Source organism: Oryctolagus cuniculus, chromosome 1 (assembly GCF_051225735.1).
Source record: "Oryctolagus cuniculus isolate XC-2025 breed Fujian yellow rabbit chromosome 1, ASM5122573v1, whole genome shotgun sequence".
NCBI classification, from domain to species: domain Eukaryota; kingdom Metazoa; phylum Chordata; class Mammalia; order Lagomorpha; family Leporidae; genus Oryctolagus; species Oryctolagus cuniculus.
Window position 1 is genome coordinate 57,484,374 of NC_142867.1, and position 18,520 is coordinate 57,502,893.

An 18,520-nucleotide genomic window follows, 5' to 3' on the forward strand; every position below is an offset into this window, starting at 1 on the left:
GATAATTAAGATAAAATACACTGCACAATTTAAAGTATAGTTTGATGAGTTTTGTTACACACACATACATTTAATAAAACCATCATCACAATCTTGAAACCATTTCCTAATTTGAGAATTTTTAAAGATTTATTTTACTTATTTGAAAGAGTTAGAGAGGTGGAGACAGAAAGAGGTCTTCTATCCACTGGTTATACCTAAATGGCCACAACAGCCAGAGCTGAAGTGATCCGAAGCCAGAAGCCAGGAGCTTCTTCCGGGTCTCCCACATGAGTAGAGGGGCCCAAGGCCTTGGGCCATCTTCTGCTGCTTTCCCAGGCCATAGCAGAGAGCTGGATCGAAAGTGGAGCAACCAGGACTCAAACCAGCAACCAGTGCTGCAGGCCGGGGCTTTAACCTGCTCACCACAGTGCTGACCCCAATTTGAGAATTTTTATGCTCTAGAGAGACTGGGAATGAAAAACAATTTTGTTTTCTGACTCAAAAAGCCCTTTCTTGTTTATGTGTCCTTTAAATTTTGCTTGGAAACAGAAGTTTCTTTTTTTTTTTTAATATTTATTTATTTATTCAAAAGTCAGAGGGAGAAGGAGATGCAGAGAGAGAGAGAGGTATTCCACTGCTGGTTCACTCCCCAGTTGGCTACAACAGCTGTAGCTATACTGACCTGAAGCCAGGAGCCAGGAGCTTCTTCCAGGTCTCCTATGTGGATGCAGGGGCCCAAGGACTTGGGCCATCTTCTACTGCTTTCCCAGGTCATAGCAGAGAGCTGGATCAGAAATGGAGCAGCCAGGTCTCGAACCGGGGCCCATATGGGATGCTGGCACTGCAGGCGGCAGCTTTACCAGCTAAGCCACAGCGCCGGTCCTGAACAGTTTCTTTTTAGCTCATCTCTTTTCTCTGTTTTCTGTGGACAGCTAGAACTCAGAAGCCCTTTGCTTGAAAATCTCCTCAGCTAGTTCATCAAATCTATTAGCTAAAATATTTTCTATTTTCCATGTTACACAAGTGACAGAATCACCAAACATTTCCACACTCCAAGGATTATCTTCTTTCCTCCAGCCTCTAATAACATTTTCCTTACTTCCCTTTAAGCCCCTTCTGATAGTGCTCAAATCAGTGGTTTAGCATTTTGTTTCAGCAGCACCACACTTACAGGTACCAACATTTGTTCCAATTACTATCAAATAATAACCCCCTCCCCAAATGTAATTGTGTGAAATAACCATTTTATTCCACTCCCAGACACTATAGGAACAGAGCACTGCAGGAATGGCCTGTCCCTATTTACAACATCTGAGGCCTGGGCTGGAAAGACCTTAAGGCATAGGGTGACTCAGTGAATAATGGCTGGTATCACCTGGAGGTGTCTCAGTTCACACGTGTGAGGGTTGATGCTGGCAGTTGCTGGGGCCTTAGCTGGGATACCCCCATATTACCCTCTCTGCATGGTCTGGGACTTGGTTGGTCACAGAATGGGAGACAGGAATCAGAAACTGCTCATTTTCTCAACACCTGGGCCTGACAGGTGGCACAGCATCATTTGAAAAAAAAAAAAAAAAAAAATTTATGTATTTATTTGTTTATTTGAAAGGCAGGGTGACAAATCTTCCATCTGCTGGAATCCCTAATGCCCTAGTCCTATAGAAACATGGCCCCCAAATTCTTTGATAAATTTCCCTGTCAAAATGACATCCTCTCTTAAAACTGTGATTAGTTAAGCAACAGAGTAGAAATGGGATGGGTATTGTGGTGCAGCAGATTAAGCCAACACTTGGGATGCCCACATCCTACGTATGCGTGCCTGATTGAAGTCCTGACTACTTCATTTCCAATCCAGCTTCCTACTAATGTGCAACCCCCAGGAGGCAGCAGATGATGGCTCAAGTAGTTGGGTCCCTGCCACTCATGTGGGAGGCCTGGATTGAGTTCTGGACTCCTGGTTTTAGCCTGACCCAGCCATGGCTGTTGTGGGCATTTGAGGAGTAAACCAGCAGATGGGAAAATCTATGTCTCTGGTCTCTTTGCCCCTCTCTCTCCTCTGCCCTTCAAGTAAAATGAAAATAAATAAGACAATAAAAATAAAAGTAAATCAGCTGTGAGGCAGGCAAGTGTGAATTTGATACATTTTTTTTTAAGATTTATTTATTTATTTGAAAGGTAGAGGGGCCGGTACCGTGGCATAAGCAGGTAAAGCCACCACCCGCAGTGCTGGCATCCCATAAGGAGATGGTTCGCGTCCCAGCTGCTCTCCTTCCAATCCAGCTCTCTGCTATGGCCTGGGAAAGCAGTAGAAGATGGCCCAAGTCCTTGGGCCCCTGCACCTGCATGGAAGACCTGCAGGAAGATCCTGGCTCCTGGCTTTGGATCGGCTCAGCTCCAGCCGTTGTGGCCAATTGGGAAGTGAACCAGCAGATGGAAGACCTCTTTCTCTCTGCCTCTCCTTCTCTCTCTGACTTTCAAGTAAATAAATAAATCTTAAAAAAAAAAAAAGAAAGAAAGAAAGAAAAAAAGAAAGGTAGAGATAACAGAGAGGCAGAGGCAGAGAGAGAAAAATCTTCCATCCTCTGGTTCACTCCCCAAATGGCCACCACAGCCGGAGCTGCACTGATCTGAAGCCAGGAGCCTGGAGCTTCTTCTGGGCCCAAGTACTTGGGCCACCTTCCCTGCTTTCCCAGTCCATAGCAAGGAGCTGGATGGGAAGTGGATCCGGGACTCAAGCAGGCTCCCGTATGGGATGCTGGCACTGTAGGCGGCGGCTTTGCCCACTATGTCACAGTGCTGGCCCCTTTGATACATTCTTAAATGTGCTTTCTGGTGAAGATGACTCAACTTAATGTTCCTACTCTGGCTACCTTTCCACATACTCTGACAAGCTGCATCTGACCTGTAGAGTCTGTAGATGGTAGCCTACACGTAGCCCCAGTTTGGGGGTTGAGCCTGCCATGAATCCTGTTGGGGGCCTCTAGCCATGTGAGATGAGTTGGCCTTACAAAAAGAAGTCCAAGCTGTGAGAGCTGCGCTGACAGGCTTTTTACTGGGACTGTTCTGGAGTGGGAGGTCAGCAGGAGTTACTGCCTGAGACTTTGCTTTGGGCTGGGGAACAAACTCCTGGACTTGCTGATTAGCACTTGGGCAGCCCTCCTCCTTTTTCTCCTCTGTGCTCAGTGTGGCCTTGGGATTGCACAGCAAGGATGCCATCACTAGAGGTGGGGCAGTTCCTGAGTTGGGGGGAGGATGCTGTTGCCCACTGAGCCAACAGGGTCCACCTGAGTTGAGAAGCCTGAGAATGGTGGATGACCAGCTCTGAGACAGTGTCATTAGAAGCAGGCGAGATCCCTGCTTGATAGGGGTGGAAGCAGATTGCAGTCTGGGCTCTGTAGGACCTTTACCTGCAGACGCCGTTTTCGTGGCACACACTGCAAATCCTGGTGCCAGCTTCCTGAACTCCTACAACTTTCCTGCAGCTGGAGCCAACTGGGTCCGCTCCTGATACTAACACTTGTAGTAAGTCCTTGCGACCGGAAAAGAAACAAGCAACTCCAGCATGCTGAGTTCAGAACTGCCCTTATCAAGGGCTAAGGAAAACATCCCCTGGTGCACTTGAAAATATTTAGGACATCCCTTAGCACAGATGCTAGTACCTGAGAGGGGCCTGTGGTACTAACTAAAGGATTGGATGATTCATTTGAAATAGTACCAGAGAGGACATTCTGCCCTTAAACTCTGTGTGTGTGCACGTACACACATGCACACACACATTGCTTTGTTTACATTAGTCTCTTTCATACCTTTACTTGACTTCATGCCCTTGTCATCTACCTGTGTCTTTGCTGCTCTGCGTGTGTTTATGGACTGCTTTCTTTTAGAATTCCTTTGCATTTCCCCCATCTCTTTATATCTGCTCATCTTTCTCTCTCTTGCTGTGAAACTTGTTTTTGGCAAGGCATACGCTATGGCCTTGGCATCCATGCCTGGAAGAACAGGCTGTCTGTGGACAGGGCATGGCACACTAAGTGCCCAGTTCCATTGCTCCTGACACTTTTAGATAAGAATTGAGTCCCCACCTCTCTTGCTCCTGCATTTGTGTCCTCTGCGCCTGGCCTTGACAACTTTCCCTTTCTACTGGATCATTCCAATCATCACTCAAGCATGCTGTCATATGTCCCAGCTCAAAGTAACAAGCAAAATGCTTCCGTCACCCCACATTTCCCACAAACTACTACGCCATTTCCTTGTTCCCTTTTTTAGGAAGACCCTGAGAGAGTTGTGTGAACTGTCTCCACTTCCTGTGCTCCCATCTTCCCGAATTCTTCCCAGCACAGCTTTTCTTCCTCTCCAGCAGACCTCTCTGCAAACCCTGTGGTCATTTCTCAGTCTTTGTCTTACTAACTTGTTGGCAGAAATGATTCATTTGGTCTCTCTGTACTTCTTGAAGGTCTCAGAACATCACTGTCATCACCCTGTTTTCCTCACTAAATGCTCTTTTTTTTTTTTTTTTAAAGATATTTACTTATTTGAAAGACAAACATACAGAGAGAAAGAGGCAGAGAGAGAGAGAGAGAAAAGGAGAGAGAGAGATCTTTCATCTGCTAGTTCACTCCCTAAATGGCTGCAACAGCCGGAGATGGGCCAGGCTGAAGCCTGGAGCTTCATCTGTATCTCCTATGTGGGTGCAGGGCCCCAAGCGTTTTGGCCATGTTTTGTTGCTTTCTCAGGCGCATTAGCAGGGAACTGGATTGGAAGTGGAGCAGCCGGGTCTTGAATCTGTGCCCATATCGGATGCCGGTGCTACAGATGGAGACTTGACCTTCTACACCAGTCCCACTAAATGCTCTTGTCATTCAACCTCTTTTGCTAGTTCTTCCTTATTGTCTTGCCCTCCAAACACTGGAATGTGGAATGTCCCACAACTCAACACTTCACACTCTAGATGATCTCATCTAGTAACATAATTATAAATAATATTTATATGCTATTACTTGAAGTTAAGCTGAGGTCCATCTTCTAGGTGCTCAGGCCAAAGATGTTCATATCATTATTGACCTGTCTTTTTTTTCTCAAACCACCTCATCCAGTCCATCAGCAAATCCTATTGGTCAGGTCCTAAAAATAGATTTGTCTCTACTGCTGCCATTCTAATCTGAGTCTTTGTAATCTCTTTGTCTTGGATTGCTGCCCAGGTCTATCCGTGACCCATTGCATCCTGCAGGATGTGGCCTCTGTTGCCGATGTGGCCACACCGGTCTCCTTGCTGTCCCTGAAACACAGTGTATGCAGTTGTCTTGATCCTTCGCCCTGCTGCACCTGCTGCCTGGAATGTTCTTCCCTTGGATAAACACATTGATCACTTCTTTCAGCCTGTTTCCGCCTGTTCCCTGGCAGAGGGGCCGTCTCTGGTCTCCCTGTATAAAACAGCACCTTATCCCTATTGTTACTCTCTTATCCCTTTGTCCTTCTTCATTATTTATTGGCCTCATAACTATCTCACAGAGTTGGTTTGTTTATTGTCTACCCACCATAAAGGCAATAATGTGTTTCACCACCAGAATGCAACCTACGTAGAAAGAGACTTTGTCTATTTTTAGTCTCTGCTGATCCTTAATGTATAAGATACTGCCTGGAATATACTTGGTACTCAGTATATATCAGCTGAGTGAATGAAGAACTAGGGTGTGTCTCAAATCTGTGCAGCTGACACACTGTGATCTGACTGACAGGTGGCTTCCAATGCACAGGTTCGGAGAAGGCGGGTGAAGAGCTGTCCTGGGAACCCTGAATAAGTGAAGCTGGAAACTGTCAGTGGCAGGATGGGAGACCAGACCCAAAGGCAGCTTCCTGAGACCTCCTGGATCCAGGCCCTGCTGTTCTCTCTGTTCTCTTGGCCATGGGTTCTTCTTGTCCACTGTAGGGGGTAGAGGGGTATAATCTTAACTTCTACTCCCAATCTCAGTTTGAGGAACTAGAATAGAGTAAAACCAAAGCCTGAGTGCTTTCTTTCTGTGCCAGCAGACACACTACCTGCTGTGTAAATTCATTGTCACAAAGAACCAAGCATGGTGACACCTGGCCCCTGCTGTGTCCCTCTTTGGGCCTTAATGCTTTCCAGGTGACACATTCTCCTGAGCCTTCCTTAACCTGGGAGAAGTGACTGGTGGAGGCTAATTCTTGGTATTGCAGAGGGCCTTTCCAAGGGAATGCTCCCATATCAGCGTCAGCCTATGGAAGTAAGAGAGAGTCCAGACATCATGAAAGCTGGTGTTTGAGGTAGTGGAAGAGAGAGGCATGGGAGGACAAGGCCCAGGGAACACTATGGACACGGCCATGGCACACTAAGTGCCCAGTTCCATCGCTCCTAACCCTTTTAGATAAGCTTTGAATCTCCAGGTTCCACACTGGATGGGGCAGGTCAGTTGTACACAAGCCTCGCCTTTCTCACTGGCACCATTTTACTACTTTAGTATAGCAAATCACCCTAAATTTTAATGACTTAAAACAATCCATTATTTCTTACATTTATGTGGGTTTGCTGGCCAGTTCCTTGACATGTTTCTCCTGCACCTATATATGTAGCTGGTCCAAGATGGCCTTACATGCCAGGCAGTTGGTGGCAGGCTATTACTAAGGTACCTCAGTTAGGCTCCATTCTCTCAAAGACTTAGACTGATTCCTTATGTGACAGTCTTATGGTGACATTCCAAGTACAGAAAAGGAAAAAACTCCCTCACCTCCCAAGGTCTCTTGTTTGGAACTTAGTTTCCACCATATTCTACCAGTCAGAGCAAATCACAGTGTGAACCCAGCTTCAGGAGGCAGAGACATAGACTGTACTTTCCCACAGCATGGACTGTGAAGCATTCATAGCCATATTTAATTTGCCCCTTTCTCTTCGTGAGGATGTGTATTATGCAAGGGTAGAATTCAACTGACAAACCTTGCCATGTGATTATTCTGAATAATCAGCCCCTTGTTAATTCTGTACTGGTAATTGTCAAGCTGAGATTAAAGACTCTATGTTAAAAAGTAAGTTCAACATTTGATGCATATTATTGCTTTTCCTTGTAACATTAAAAAAAATCTCCATTTTATAGTTAAGGAAACTGAGGCTGAGAGAAAGTCACTTGCTCAAAGTCATAGCTTGTAAGTGGCTGCACTGAAACTTGAACCTTAAGGCCGTGATATCTTTACCCTCTACTGAGAATGGCTGATCTAGTATAACTTGATAAAAAATAATGCTAATAATGATAATTAACATCTCATATTAATGGTCTCATTGGTCCATTAGAACAGCTCTGTGATGTGGTTAGAAGTTTTAAGGAAAGGAAGCTGGATATTCAGAATAAGTAGTTTTGTCCATGATCACATTGCTAATAAGAGGTAGAATCAGATACATATGGAGATCCTCTTCCTGTCAGTGGCCTTAGGAAATGTGTGAAAATGGCTCGCTATTCCCTTGACCCAGAAAACCCCACAAAATCATGCAAATCAAGAGATTCAAACCTTCATGTTTACTTAAGAACACCAGAGAAGCTTTGCAGGCCACTAAGGATATGCAAATCAGAAAAACTACCAAGTATCTGAAAGATGTGTCATCCCATCATTACAATGGTAGAGTTGGTAGGTGTGCCCAGGCCAAACAGTGGGGCTGGACACAGGGTCATTTGTCCACGAAGAGTGCTGTTTGTGTTGCACCTGCTTAACAATGCAGAGTGATGCTGAACTGAAGGGTTTGGGTGTAGTCTCTGGTCACTGAACGAATTAAAAGAAAAAAAAAATGGGACTAGCGCCATGGCGTAGTGGCCTAAGCCTCTACCTGAAGCACCAGCATCCCATGTGGGCCCTGGTTCAAGTCCTGGCTGCTCCTCTTCTGATCCAGCTATTTGCTATGGCCTGGGAAGGCAGTGGAAGATGACCCAAGTCCTTGGGCCCCTGCACCCATGTGGGACACCCAGAAGAAGCTCCTGGCTCCTGGCTTCGGATTGGCTCAGCTCCGGCTGTTGTGGCCATTTGGGGAGTGAACCGGTGGATGTAAGACCTCTCTCTCTCTCTCTCTCTCTCTCTCCCCCTCTGTCTGTCTGTAATTCTACCTCTCAAATAAATAAATCTTTAAAAAAAAAAAAAAAGAAAGAAAGAAAAAGAAACCTATGGAGAGATAACAATGATTTCTACCTTTAACCCAGAATGTCAATTTCATGAGGGCAGGTCCTTACCTGCATTGTTTCCATTTTGTCCCTGAGACCTTGAATCAGTGGATGCTGCCTTCTCTGTTAATGAACTCAGGGATCCCTGGGCTCCAGTTCAGAAGAGATGGACTCCTGTTTCTGTCTTGAGTTTCTGGAGCACATTGGGCCTGGCCTGTGTGGGGAGGCTGGGCAAGGGCAACACTTGTATCCATGGGCCCCAGATCAGTAGTGATACCAAAGGCAGGAACTTAGAAGGAAAGGGCCAGTCTACTCTATCCTTCATGGGAGGAGAGAAGCAATTAAAGCAAGTCAGGCACTGAGAGAAATTTCCAAGCCTGTAGAAATTTAGCCATTCTGGCACCACTAAGGGTGGTTTAAGAATTGCTGTTTTAGGCCAACGCAGTGGCTCACTAGGCTAATCCTCCGCCTGCGGCACTGGCACTCCAGGTTCTAGTCCCGGTTGGGGCTCTGGTTCTGTCCCGGTTGCTCCTCTTCCAGTCCAGCTCTCTGCTGTGGCCCAGGAAGGCAATGGAGGATGGCCCAAGTGCTTTGGCCCTGCACCCGCATGGGAGACCAGGAGAACTTCAGATTGGCGCAGCGCTCTGGCTGTAGCGGCCATTCGGGGGGTGAACCAATAGCAAGAAGACCTTTCTCTCTGTCTCTTTCTCTCGCACTAACTCTGCCTGTCAAATAAAAAAGAAAAAGAATCGTTTTTTCTTTTTTTAAAAAGATTTCTATTTATTTATTTATTTATTTGAGAGTTATAGTTATAGACAGTAAGAGGGAGAGACAGAGAAAGGACTTCTGTCCGTTGGTTCACCCCCCAAATGGCCGCAATGGCCAGAGCTGTGCTGTTCCGAAGCCAGGAGCCAGGTGCTTCTTCCCAGTCTCCCATGTAGGTGCAGGGGCCCAAGGACTCGGGCCATCTTCTACTGCTTTCCCAGGCCACAGCAGAGAGCTGGGTTGGAAGAAGAGCAGCCGGGACTAGAACCGGCACACTGTTTGGGATGCCAGCGCCAGAGGTGGAAAATTAGCCTGCTGCGCCACGATGCTGGCCCCAAGAATTTTTGTTTCTTAAAACATGTGGAAGTCCAACGGACCCGAGGTCCTCAACCATGTTACCTTCCCATCCATGGGAGCCATGTCCCATACTCACAGAAGTAATAGTGGTTTCCTGGGCCGGTGAGTTCTCACCTTATCTCCTGTCGGGGAGACATATCCATAGGGAAGCACATATCAGATTATCTGGAGGGTGAGGCATGTGTGGTTCAAAAAGGCTTTCCAGGAGGACCTTAGTCTCCTAAGGTGCCTGCCTGTCATTTCCCACTAGAATTTAAGCTTCGTGAGGATATGAATTTTTGTCTGTTCGGTTTATTTTCTGTATCCAGCACCCAGAACAAGGGCCCTAGCACATCACAGACACTCACAGCCTTTTTTTTTTTTTTTTTTTTGACAGGCAGAGTGGACAGTGAGAGAGAGACAGAGACAGAGAGAAAGGTCTTCCTTTGCTGTTGGTTCACCCTCCAATGGCCGCCGCGGCCAGTGCGCTGCGGCCGGTGCATTGCGCTGATCCGATGGCAGGAGCCAGGTACTTATCCTGGTCTCGCATGGGGTGCAGGGCCCCAAGCACTTGGGCCATCCTCCACTGCCCTCCCTGGCCACAGCAGAGAGCTGGCCTGGAAGAGGGGCAACCGGGACAGAATCCGGCGCCCCGACCGGGACTAGAACCCGGTGTGCCGGCGCCGCAAGGCCAAGGATTAGCCTAGTGAGCCGCAGCGCCGGCTCACAGCCTTTATTAAACATGTCTTCTCTCTCTTACAGTTGAGAATAACTGAAATAGAGTCCCTTGTGTAGCTCCGTCACTCATTTGCTTAGGGAGCAGGACTGGTAACCGTTTGCATCTATGGTTCTGTAAAGGAAGTGAGAGACCTAAGGCCTGTGTCAATCAGGGCCTCACCATGCTTGAGCCTGGCGCATTGCCCTGCCTCTGCCTACCCTAGGGAGAGCTCTGTTCACACCTCCACACTGAGTGGAGTCCCTCTGGCCATTGGCTTGGCTGGGCATTGAATTTCTCTCATCGGTGCCCGTGTTCACGTGGGATGGCTCTTGTTTGACTTGCCCTTTTAAAAACAACTTAAGCATGTTGAGGTTTCCTGTTGATCAGGGGCAGCCAGAGGCTATGACCCAACAGGGAATTGTCAGCCAATCCCTGACTCACTCGAACTCGAGTTTTCTGTGTGTGTGAGCAAGCAGTGACAGCAGCCTGGCTCAGGGGCAGCTGGCTGCTGCCCTGTGAATGGCATGGCACTCAGGAGCCTGGGAGGCTGGACAGCCTGGTGTTGAGGGCCATGTCATTAGGGTCAGGTAGGCCTTTGCAGCTTGCAGTTTGGCAAAACCTTGCTGTCTTCCAACTAAAACTGTTTGGAAAGAATTGTGAGAGTTGACCGTGGTCACCCCCAGTAGACAACTAGGAGAGTACGCTGAGGAGGAAGTGTGCTTGGGATTTTCACCAGTAAGCTCACCTGTACCTTTTCCTTTCTTTTTTTGTTCATCATTTACTGAGAACCTCCCAGATACCATGTAAGAAATAATGGTCTAGGGGCTGGTGCGGTGGTGTAGCAGATAGAGCCGCCACCTGCAGCGCTGGCATCCCATGTGAGTGTTGGTTCCAGTCCTGGCTGCTCCACTTCCAATCTCTCTGCTGTGGCCTGGGAAAGCAGTAGAAGATGGCCCAAGTCCTTGGGCCCCTGCACCCACGTCAGAGACCAGAAGAAGCTCCTGGCTCTTGGCTCAGAAATCAACCCATCTCTGGCCACTGCAGCTATTTGGGGAGTGAACTGGCAGAAGACTTCTCTCTCTTTGCCTTTGCCTCTCTGTAACTCTCTGCCTTTCAAATAAAGAAATAAATATTTTTTTTTTTAAATAATGGTCTAGCAGAGAAGACCACGAGGTCCCCTGACACAGATGCTGTGTTCTAGGCAAAAGTGAGCCCAGCACTGTGGGGGGTTTCCACTGGGCTATGTCTGGGGGCCCTGTGTGGTTCACAAAGATGACAAAGGCTCTGCTTACTCCTTAGAGACATAACATGGTGTAGTTTAAGTTCATGTGCTGCCTTCACCACTTACCAACCAAGTGACCTTGGATGAGGTATTTAAACTTTCTATGCATTAGTGCTTTCCATCTGTAAGATGAAGATAATAGGGTGGGCCAGTATTGTGGCGCAGCAGGTTAAGCTTCTGCCTATGTCGCTGGCATCCCAGATCAGAGCACTGGTTCAAATCCTGGCTGCTCCACTTCCAGTCCAGCTCCCTGTCAGTGTGCTTTGAAAAGCAGTGGAAGATGGCCCATGTACTTGGACCTCTGCCACCCCCATGGGAGACACCAGTAGAAGTTTAGGTTCCTAATTTCAGCCTGACCCATCTCAACTGTTGTGACCATTTGGGGTGTGAACCAGCAGTTGGAAGATAAATTCCCTCTCTCTTTGTCTCTCTTAGTCACTCTGTCTTTCAAATAAGTCTTTTTAAAAAATGAAGATAATACACAATGATAACCTCATAGGATTTTTGTGGGTGTTAAATGAGTTAATATATGTAAAAATGTTTACTTTGAGCTGCTCCTGGAAGGTAGTACAATCTGTATAGAGATTTGGGCCTGGGAAATGGCTGATGCCTGCTAGACGTGATGCCACTGCGAGAGGGTGCAGCCGCCATTGGCCTCCTTGTGGAGAGAGTGTCGAAAGCACTCTTGCTAGCACGTTGCCAGTGCTGTCAGCTTGGTCACTCAGCCACAGCAGGAATATTTACACCACGGAAACTGGTGAGCACTGCCAGTCTGCACTTTCCCCCGAGAGCTGGTTGTCAGATGTGGGCTCTTGGATTTTGGATGCTCCTGCCTGTTCCAGAGCGGGCATCTGTCGCAGACATCACTGAGGCCTGTGTAGGGCTCCGTCCAGGAGGCCTGCTCAGTGTGGCCTGCCGTGGTTCAGGAGCTTGTGCTGTCCTTGAGCGAGCACTGCTTGAACAGAGTACCTTTTAGCTTGAGAGTCCTCCTGAGAATAAAACGTGATGCCTCTGGTTGTTGGGCCACTCACTGCCATTTGCCTCTTTTGTTTTGTTTTGTTTGTCCCTAGGTCTCAGTCAGTCTCTCCACCTCCAGTTCTCTCCCCACCGCGGAGTCCCATCTACCCCCTCAGCGATAGTGAAACCTCAGCCTGCAGGTACCCCAGCCACGTCAGCTCCAGGGTGCTCATCAAGGACTGGCACCCCCACGATCCTTCACCCCAAAGTCCTCAGGATCCCTCCCCAGACACGTCACCACCCAGCTATCCCCTCAAGGCCACCAGCTTCGGTTACTTGGACAGAAGCCCTTCGGTGTGCAAGAGAGAAGACCGAAAGGGGAGTGTGCAAGGCGCAGCCCAGGATGTAGAGGGAGTAGCTGCTTGCCTCCCCCTTGCCCAGAGCACTCCATTCCTAGGGCCTGGCCCACGGAGCGTCTTGCTGACCCGCACTGGCCCCCGTGCCCACAACCTGGGCATCCGGGAGAAGATATCAGCATGGGAAGGTCGCCGCGAGGCCTCTCCCAGGATGAGCATGTGTGGGGAGAAGCGGGAGGGCTCTGGTGGCGAGTGGGCGGTCAGTGAGGGCTGCCCCAGCGTGGTGCCGTCCCCCTGCAGCTCAGAGAAGACTTTTGACTTCAAGGGCCTCCGGAGGATGAGCAGGACCTTCTCCGAGTGCTCCTACCCTGAGACCGAGGAGGAGGGAGAGGCCCTCCCTGTCCGGGACTCTTCCTACCGGCTGGAGAAGCGGCCAGGCCGGAGCGAGCCCAGTGCCTTCCTCAGGGGGCATGGCAGCAGGAAAGAGAGCTCAGCAGTGCTGAGCCAAATCCAGAAAATTGAGCAGGCTCTGAAGGAGCAGCCGGGCCGGGGACTCCCCCAGCTGCCCAGCAGCTGCTACAGTGTAGACCGAGGGAAAAGGAAGACTGGAACCTTGGGCGCCCTGGGAGAGCATACAGGGAGCGGGAGTGGGAGCACCGGCAGCCGGGCAGTAGGAGTGGCAGGAGCTGGGGGGGAGGCAGGCCCACCCCTAGAAAGGGAAGGCAGTGGTTCCGCCAAGCCAGGGACCCCTGGAAATAGCCCTGGCTCCCAGCTGCTGCCGCCGTCGAAGAGCTCCCCTGATCCCGCTGTGAACCCTGTCCCCAAACCCAAGCGCACCTTTGAATATGAGGCTGACAAGAACCCCAAGAGTAAGCCAAGCAATGGTCTACCTCCTTCGCCCACACCTGCTGCTCCACCCCCTTTGCCCTCCACCCCAGCCCCTCCAGTCACCCGGAGACCTAAGAAGGACATGCGCGGTCACCGCAAGTCCCAGAGCAGGTAACACATGCCCCTCCTGCGCCTTACAGCTGGGCACGGTGGCTTTCCTTTCAGTGGAGGATGCAAAAGAAATTCACCGTGGGTCACAGTCCGTGGTGCTTTATAAGTGCTTTATGAGTGCTTTATAAGCACTCAGCACCTGTTAGGTGGTAGTTGTGGTGGTGAAAATGAGACGATTGTGCTGCTCATACAGGAAAGCTGAATGTGAGCTGGGTGAAAGCTCTTCTCCCTGAAGATAGGGACTGAGTGTGTCTTTGGAGTGGAGCCTGGATTGAGCCCCCAGCCCCGTCAACTTCCTTGGTCCTCCATGGGAGGGTCAGAGCCCCCTTACTTTTAGGTAAACACTCTCTTGCAGTCTCAGGGGAGCTTAGCCTCACTACTGCCTGAGGCACCGCCACTAGAAAATTATTTCTCCAAGCAATGCATTATCTGAATACTACATTTAACATGGTAGTGTTGGCAAATTTAATAGGAGTTCCTCTTTCCTGAGGGTTTCCTGGCTATACAGGGACCGTGGCCTGTATTGAGGGCATCATTGGATCCTGAAAAAGGAGACTGAAAGAACAATTCACCCGCTTCTTGGTCATCTCCAAGAATGACTTGTTCCAAGCCTCCCTCTGGTTTACTAATCAGCCTTGTGTTTCCAGCCCTGGACTCTGAGGGCTTTCTTCCCAGAGTGACGTGGGTTCTGGAGCTGCTAGACTTGGGGATGGCTGACAGGCTGGGAGCCAGCCTCTGTAGAAGACCTGTCTTCATGCCATCTGCCTTCTTGTCTAACCCAAAGTCAGATGGGCCTTTAGGTTTGCTTCATTTCTAGGTGTTCTGCATTCTGTTTTCATATTCCAGGTTTCATCCGTCATAATCCAACATATAGATAAACTTTCCTGCCATGTGCAGAAAGGAAGAAGTCCTGAAGGTTCAAGCCTCTGGGCCAGAAGAGCCCTTAGCTAAGGGGTAATCAGTGCTTTGACCCTGACCCCACCCCAAATGCTCACTGGCCCTTTAATGCTTTAACAGCCTTTCAAGAGTGTTTGCTTTGTCGTTTGCTCATCCATTTCTGTAAACACCGTCCAGAGCCTGCAGTGCACCAAGCCTTGTGCTGGTCGGGAGGACATAGGCAAGTAAGATGTGGTTCTTCCTTTGAAGGACTTCATGGTCTGATGCACAGATAAATCACAGATACTGTGATACATGCCATGACCGTGTCCACGCTGGAGGCCACAGAGACCCAGAGGAGAGGCTCCAGATCAGATGTGAGAGGGAGGGAAGGCTCCTCATAGAGGAGGGTGCTGAGCTCAAAAGTTTGCATGAGCAGAGCAGTTAGCTTGGTGACTAAACGGTGTATGGAGAGGATTCATCAGCTTGAAGGGTTTACACTCATTCTCGTACACATTACATTTGTGTATAATATGCACGCCCCACAAACCCCATCTGTGGTGGAGTCACTTCCTATTAAAATTCACATAGCAAGCATTATCTGTGCCCTTGGAGTTCAGATAGTGTGGGCGCTGTGCTGTTTGCCTTTCCACATGTGGGCGTGCTCACTAGAGGCGAGGAGACCCACACTCCTAACTGTTGTGCTGGGTGTGGCTTTATATTTAATATCCTTTTTCACTTTAAAAAATGCAAGCCAAATATGTCTTTTGGTATTCAACTAAAGAAAAAGAAATCTGTTTAAAAAATCTGGAGGAGAGACTGTATTAATCTTGATGAAAGACAGCAGATCAGTCCTCAGTGTGATACCTTCCTGGGAGATGGCCAAGGATAATTTGGCTGACTGTTATTTGTGTCTTTTTGCTGATGTGAGAACTACCTGCATGAGATGCTGACTCCACTGTGTATGCCAATGAAAACTTGGTCTCACACCAGCAGCAGACCATGGGCCAACATTTCAGAACTATTGGATATTTAACTACTTTTGACAATTCTGGGCTAAAGGCATGTATTGGGGAATCATCAAGGAATACATAGTAGATGGCCCATGGGTATTTGGCCCCTGAAAAGTATAGAGCAAGACAAAAAAAAAAAAAAAGTCCTAAAGACAGAACTCTTGAGAGCCTGGGACTTAAAAGGCAAGTGGAAAAGAAGAATCCCTCACAAGGGTCTGAAAAATCACTTCCAGAGAGACAGCTGCAAAATGGAGGTGAGGGCGGGGAGTGCTGGTGTAGAGAGCTCAGCGTGTGGAGAACACGAAGTGTCTGGACACTTCTGGTCCTTGACTTGCGCCCCAGGACCCTCAGGAGCTGTTGAGTAAACAGGAGAGGAAGGACTGACGGAGGAGGTGTCAGCAGGTGAAAGGAGGGATCAGTCAGTGCTCTTCCCCCTCTCCCTCCCCAGGGGCCTGCTGGGTCTGCCTTGGCGAGGGCGAGGAGTCGCCAATGAGGGCAGTATCTTTTCATGAGTAGGCAGTACTGTGGTCCTGAACTTCTGGAGTACCAGAGGAGGTGACTGGGGCAGTGATAAGGAGCAGCCCCTAGCTGAAGTAAAGCAGGGCCCTAGAAGTGGCTTCTGGCTGCAGATTTACCTGCAGTCCCCCTCAGAAGTGGTCTGTTCTGTTTTGAGGGCTCTGCCCTGCCTGTTTCAACAAACCACTCATAAAAGATCGAGCCCTGGAGTTGTAGCCTGGGGCGTCCCACCTGTCACTTAAATCTCCTCATCTGAAAAATGGCACAATACCTGGTCGCACCTTTGTGAAGATGAATGAGATAATGCCTGGGAAGGGACATTCCACACAGCCTCTGACCTGCTTTCCTGGTGTTACTAGGGATAAGGTCCATCACAGGGCCCTGGGCGTGGGCCCTTGAGATCATCGCTTTCTTTGGGTGTTCGGATCCACCCTGATGCCTTTCTCAGTGGCTTGGTTGGTGAGGAGGGCCTCTGAGCTTCACTGTCACCATGGTCATTCCCCAGCAGGGCTGCAGGGATCTGCTCAGCGGGAATGACTCTTGCTCTTGTTATCCACAGAAAATCCTTTGAGTTTGAGGATGCATCCAGTCTCCAGTCCCTGTACCCCTCTTCTCCCACTGAGAATGGTACTGAGAGCCAACCCAAGTTTGGATCCAAAAGCACTTTAGAAGAAAATGCCTATGAAGACATTGTGGGTAAGCAGTGGCAGAGGTCCTGGGGGCAGCAGAACAGGTACACGGGGAGACACCCCCCAGTTTCGCCTGATTCCCTGTGGGCAGACGTGGTCCCAGCTTTGGGAGCTCCTTCTGGAAATGGGCATCCGAGGAGGCCCCTCAGCAAAGAGCAGGCAGCGAGTGACTACAGCCTGGCCCTTGAATGAGCTGGGCTCCGAAGGGGAGCACATGAAGGGGAGACTGTAACCTTCCTTTTCTTATTGGAGGCTGGCAGTCCAAAAGGTGCACTCTTCCTTAACTGTGTGTCCTTGGCAAAGCACCTACCTGGTGCCAGGGCTCTCTGGGGACACTAATGCTAGCAGCAATAAAAGTAACGCTTCGAAGGTTGCTAGGGTTAAATAAGGGAAGAGTAAGGAGCTGGCAGGTCCCATGTCTGGTGAGGGCCTGCTTCCTGGTTCAAAGGAAGCCATGAGGTCGAAAGGGCAAAGGAGTTCTCTGGGGTCCCTTTTTTAGAGCTTTGTGAGGCTCTGCCTGCCTGACTTAATTACTTCCCAGAAACCCCACCTACAGATACAGATACCTAACAGTGGTTAGGTCTCAACATGTGAATTCTGGAAGGACATTCTGTCTAAAGCGCATGTTGACAAGTGTCATTACCCCCACTTCACAGATGCTGACAGGGGACAACACCCGTGGGTTACAGACATAGGCTTTATAGCAGCACACCAGGCAGCGTGAGCTTCATGGACACATGGGTTATCCTTGCTCACAAGTCTCACTGGGTGGTGTGGCAGAGGCTGAGGAGAGGCTGTGCACACTGTGGCCATGTCCCAGCTGAGGAGCCCGGCCTGCCCAACCTTTGCCCTAAAAGGAGATAGCATCTTCATCGTTCTGGCCAGGAAGCAAATCTGCCTGTCTTCCAAGGCTTCTCACTCCAGAAACATCCTTGAGAATACAGTTTGGAGCAGTCCATTCTTCTGACTGAAGTGCAAGACCCCATGGACAGCTGTCATTCAACAAGTAGGGGGACATGCTGTTAGCAAACTTGAGTTTGAGGGTCTTAGCTTGGTTATTTTGTCTTTAAAAAAATTATTAGTGCCTACAGCACCGGCATCTTATATGGGTGCTGGTTTGAGACCCTGCTGTTCCACTTCTGATCCAGCTCCCTGTTAATGCACCTGGGAAAGCGGCGAAGGATAGCCCCAGTGCTTGGGCTCCTGTACTCATGTACAGGTCTGGGAGACCCAGATGAAGCTCCTGGCTTCTGCTTGACCCAGCCCTGGCTGTTGTAGCCATTTTGGGAGAGATCTAGTAGTTGGAAGACCTCTCTCCTACCCTCTCTGCCTCTCTCTTTCTAACTCTGCCTTTCAAATAAGTTAATAAATCTTTTCTAAAAATTCTTAATAGTTTATTAGAGAGACAGAGTGAAAGATTTTCCACATGCTGATTCACTCCCCAAATGTCTGCAATAGCCTGTGGGTGGGGGTGGGGGGTTGGTGGCTGGGCCAGGCTGAAGCTGGGAGCTGGCACATGTTGGTGGCAGGAACCCAGCTGTGCCATCACGACTGCCTCGCAGGGTTTACCTTAACAGGAAGCTGGAATCAGGAGCCAGATCTGGGGATCGAATCTAGATACTCTGGTGTGGATCGTGGGTGTTCTAACTGGCATCTTAACTGCTGGGCCAGATGGCAGCCCTGGCATTCCTCATAGTTCTGCCCTCATCCTCTTCAGTGGGGGTTTCGGTTCTGCTCAAATAAAGTTATCTGTCTCAGTGAAGAGGAGAGAAGCAGAGTGATTGCCTATTGGCTTGCTGCGTGTCTGTCTTAGGCCCTGAAGCTAGAGGACGTGGTCTTAGCACGTTAGAGAGAGAAGCAGCCTCGGTAGAGAGA

At 49.1% G+C, this 18,520-nt stretch overlaps 1 protein-coding gene across 27 annotated transcripts in view; it reads left to right on the top strand.

The window, feature by feature from the left end:
* DENND2B (DENN domain containing 2B) overlaps positions 1–18,520 on the top strand; it is a 182,453-nt gene that overhangs the window by 134,480 nt on the left and 29,453 nt on the right. For 14 of the 27 annotated variants that reach the window (XM_089329052.1, XM_070073717.2, XM_089329060.1 and 11 more), the window contains 2 exons: positions 12,310–13,551; positions 16,516–16,652. The exons of 6 other annotated variants lie outside the window; for them this stretch is intronic. In XM_089329052.1, the coding sequence (XP_089185178.1) occupies positions 12,310–13,551; positions 16,516–16,652 (1,379 nt within the window). Of the gene's footprint in view, positions 1–12,309; positions 14,506–16,515; positions 16,653–18,520 lie in introns of those variants that run through there. 7 more of the 27 variants (XM_089329090.1, XM_089329093.1, XM_089329078.1 and 4 more) reach the window with 3 other exon arrangements.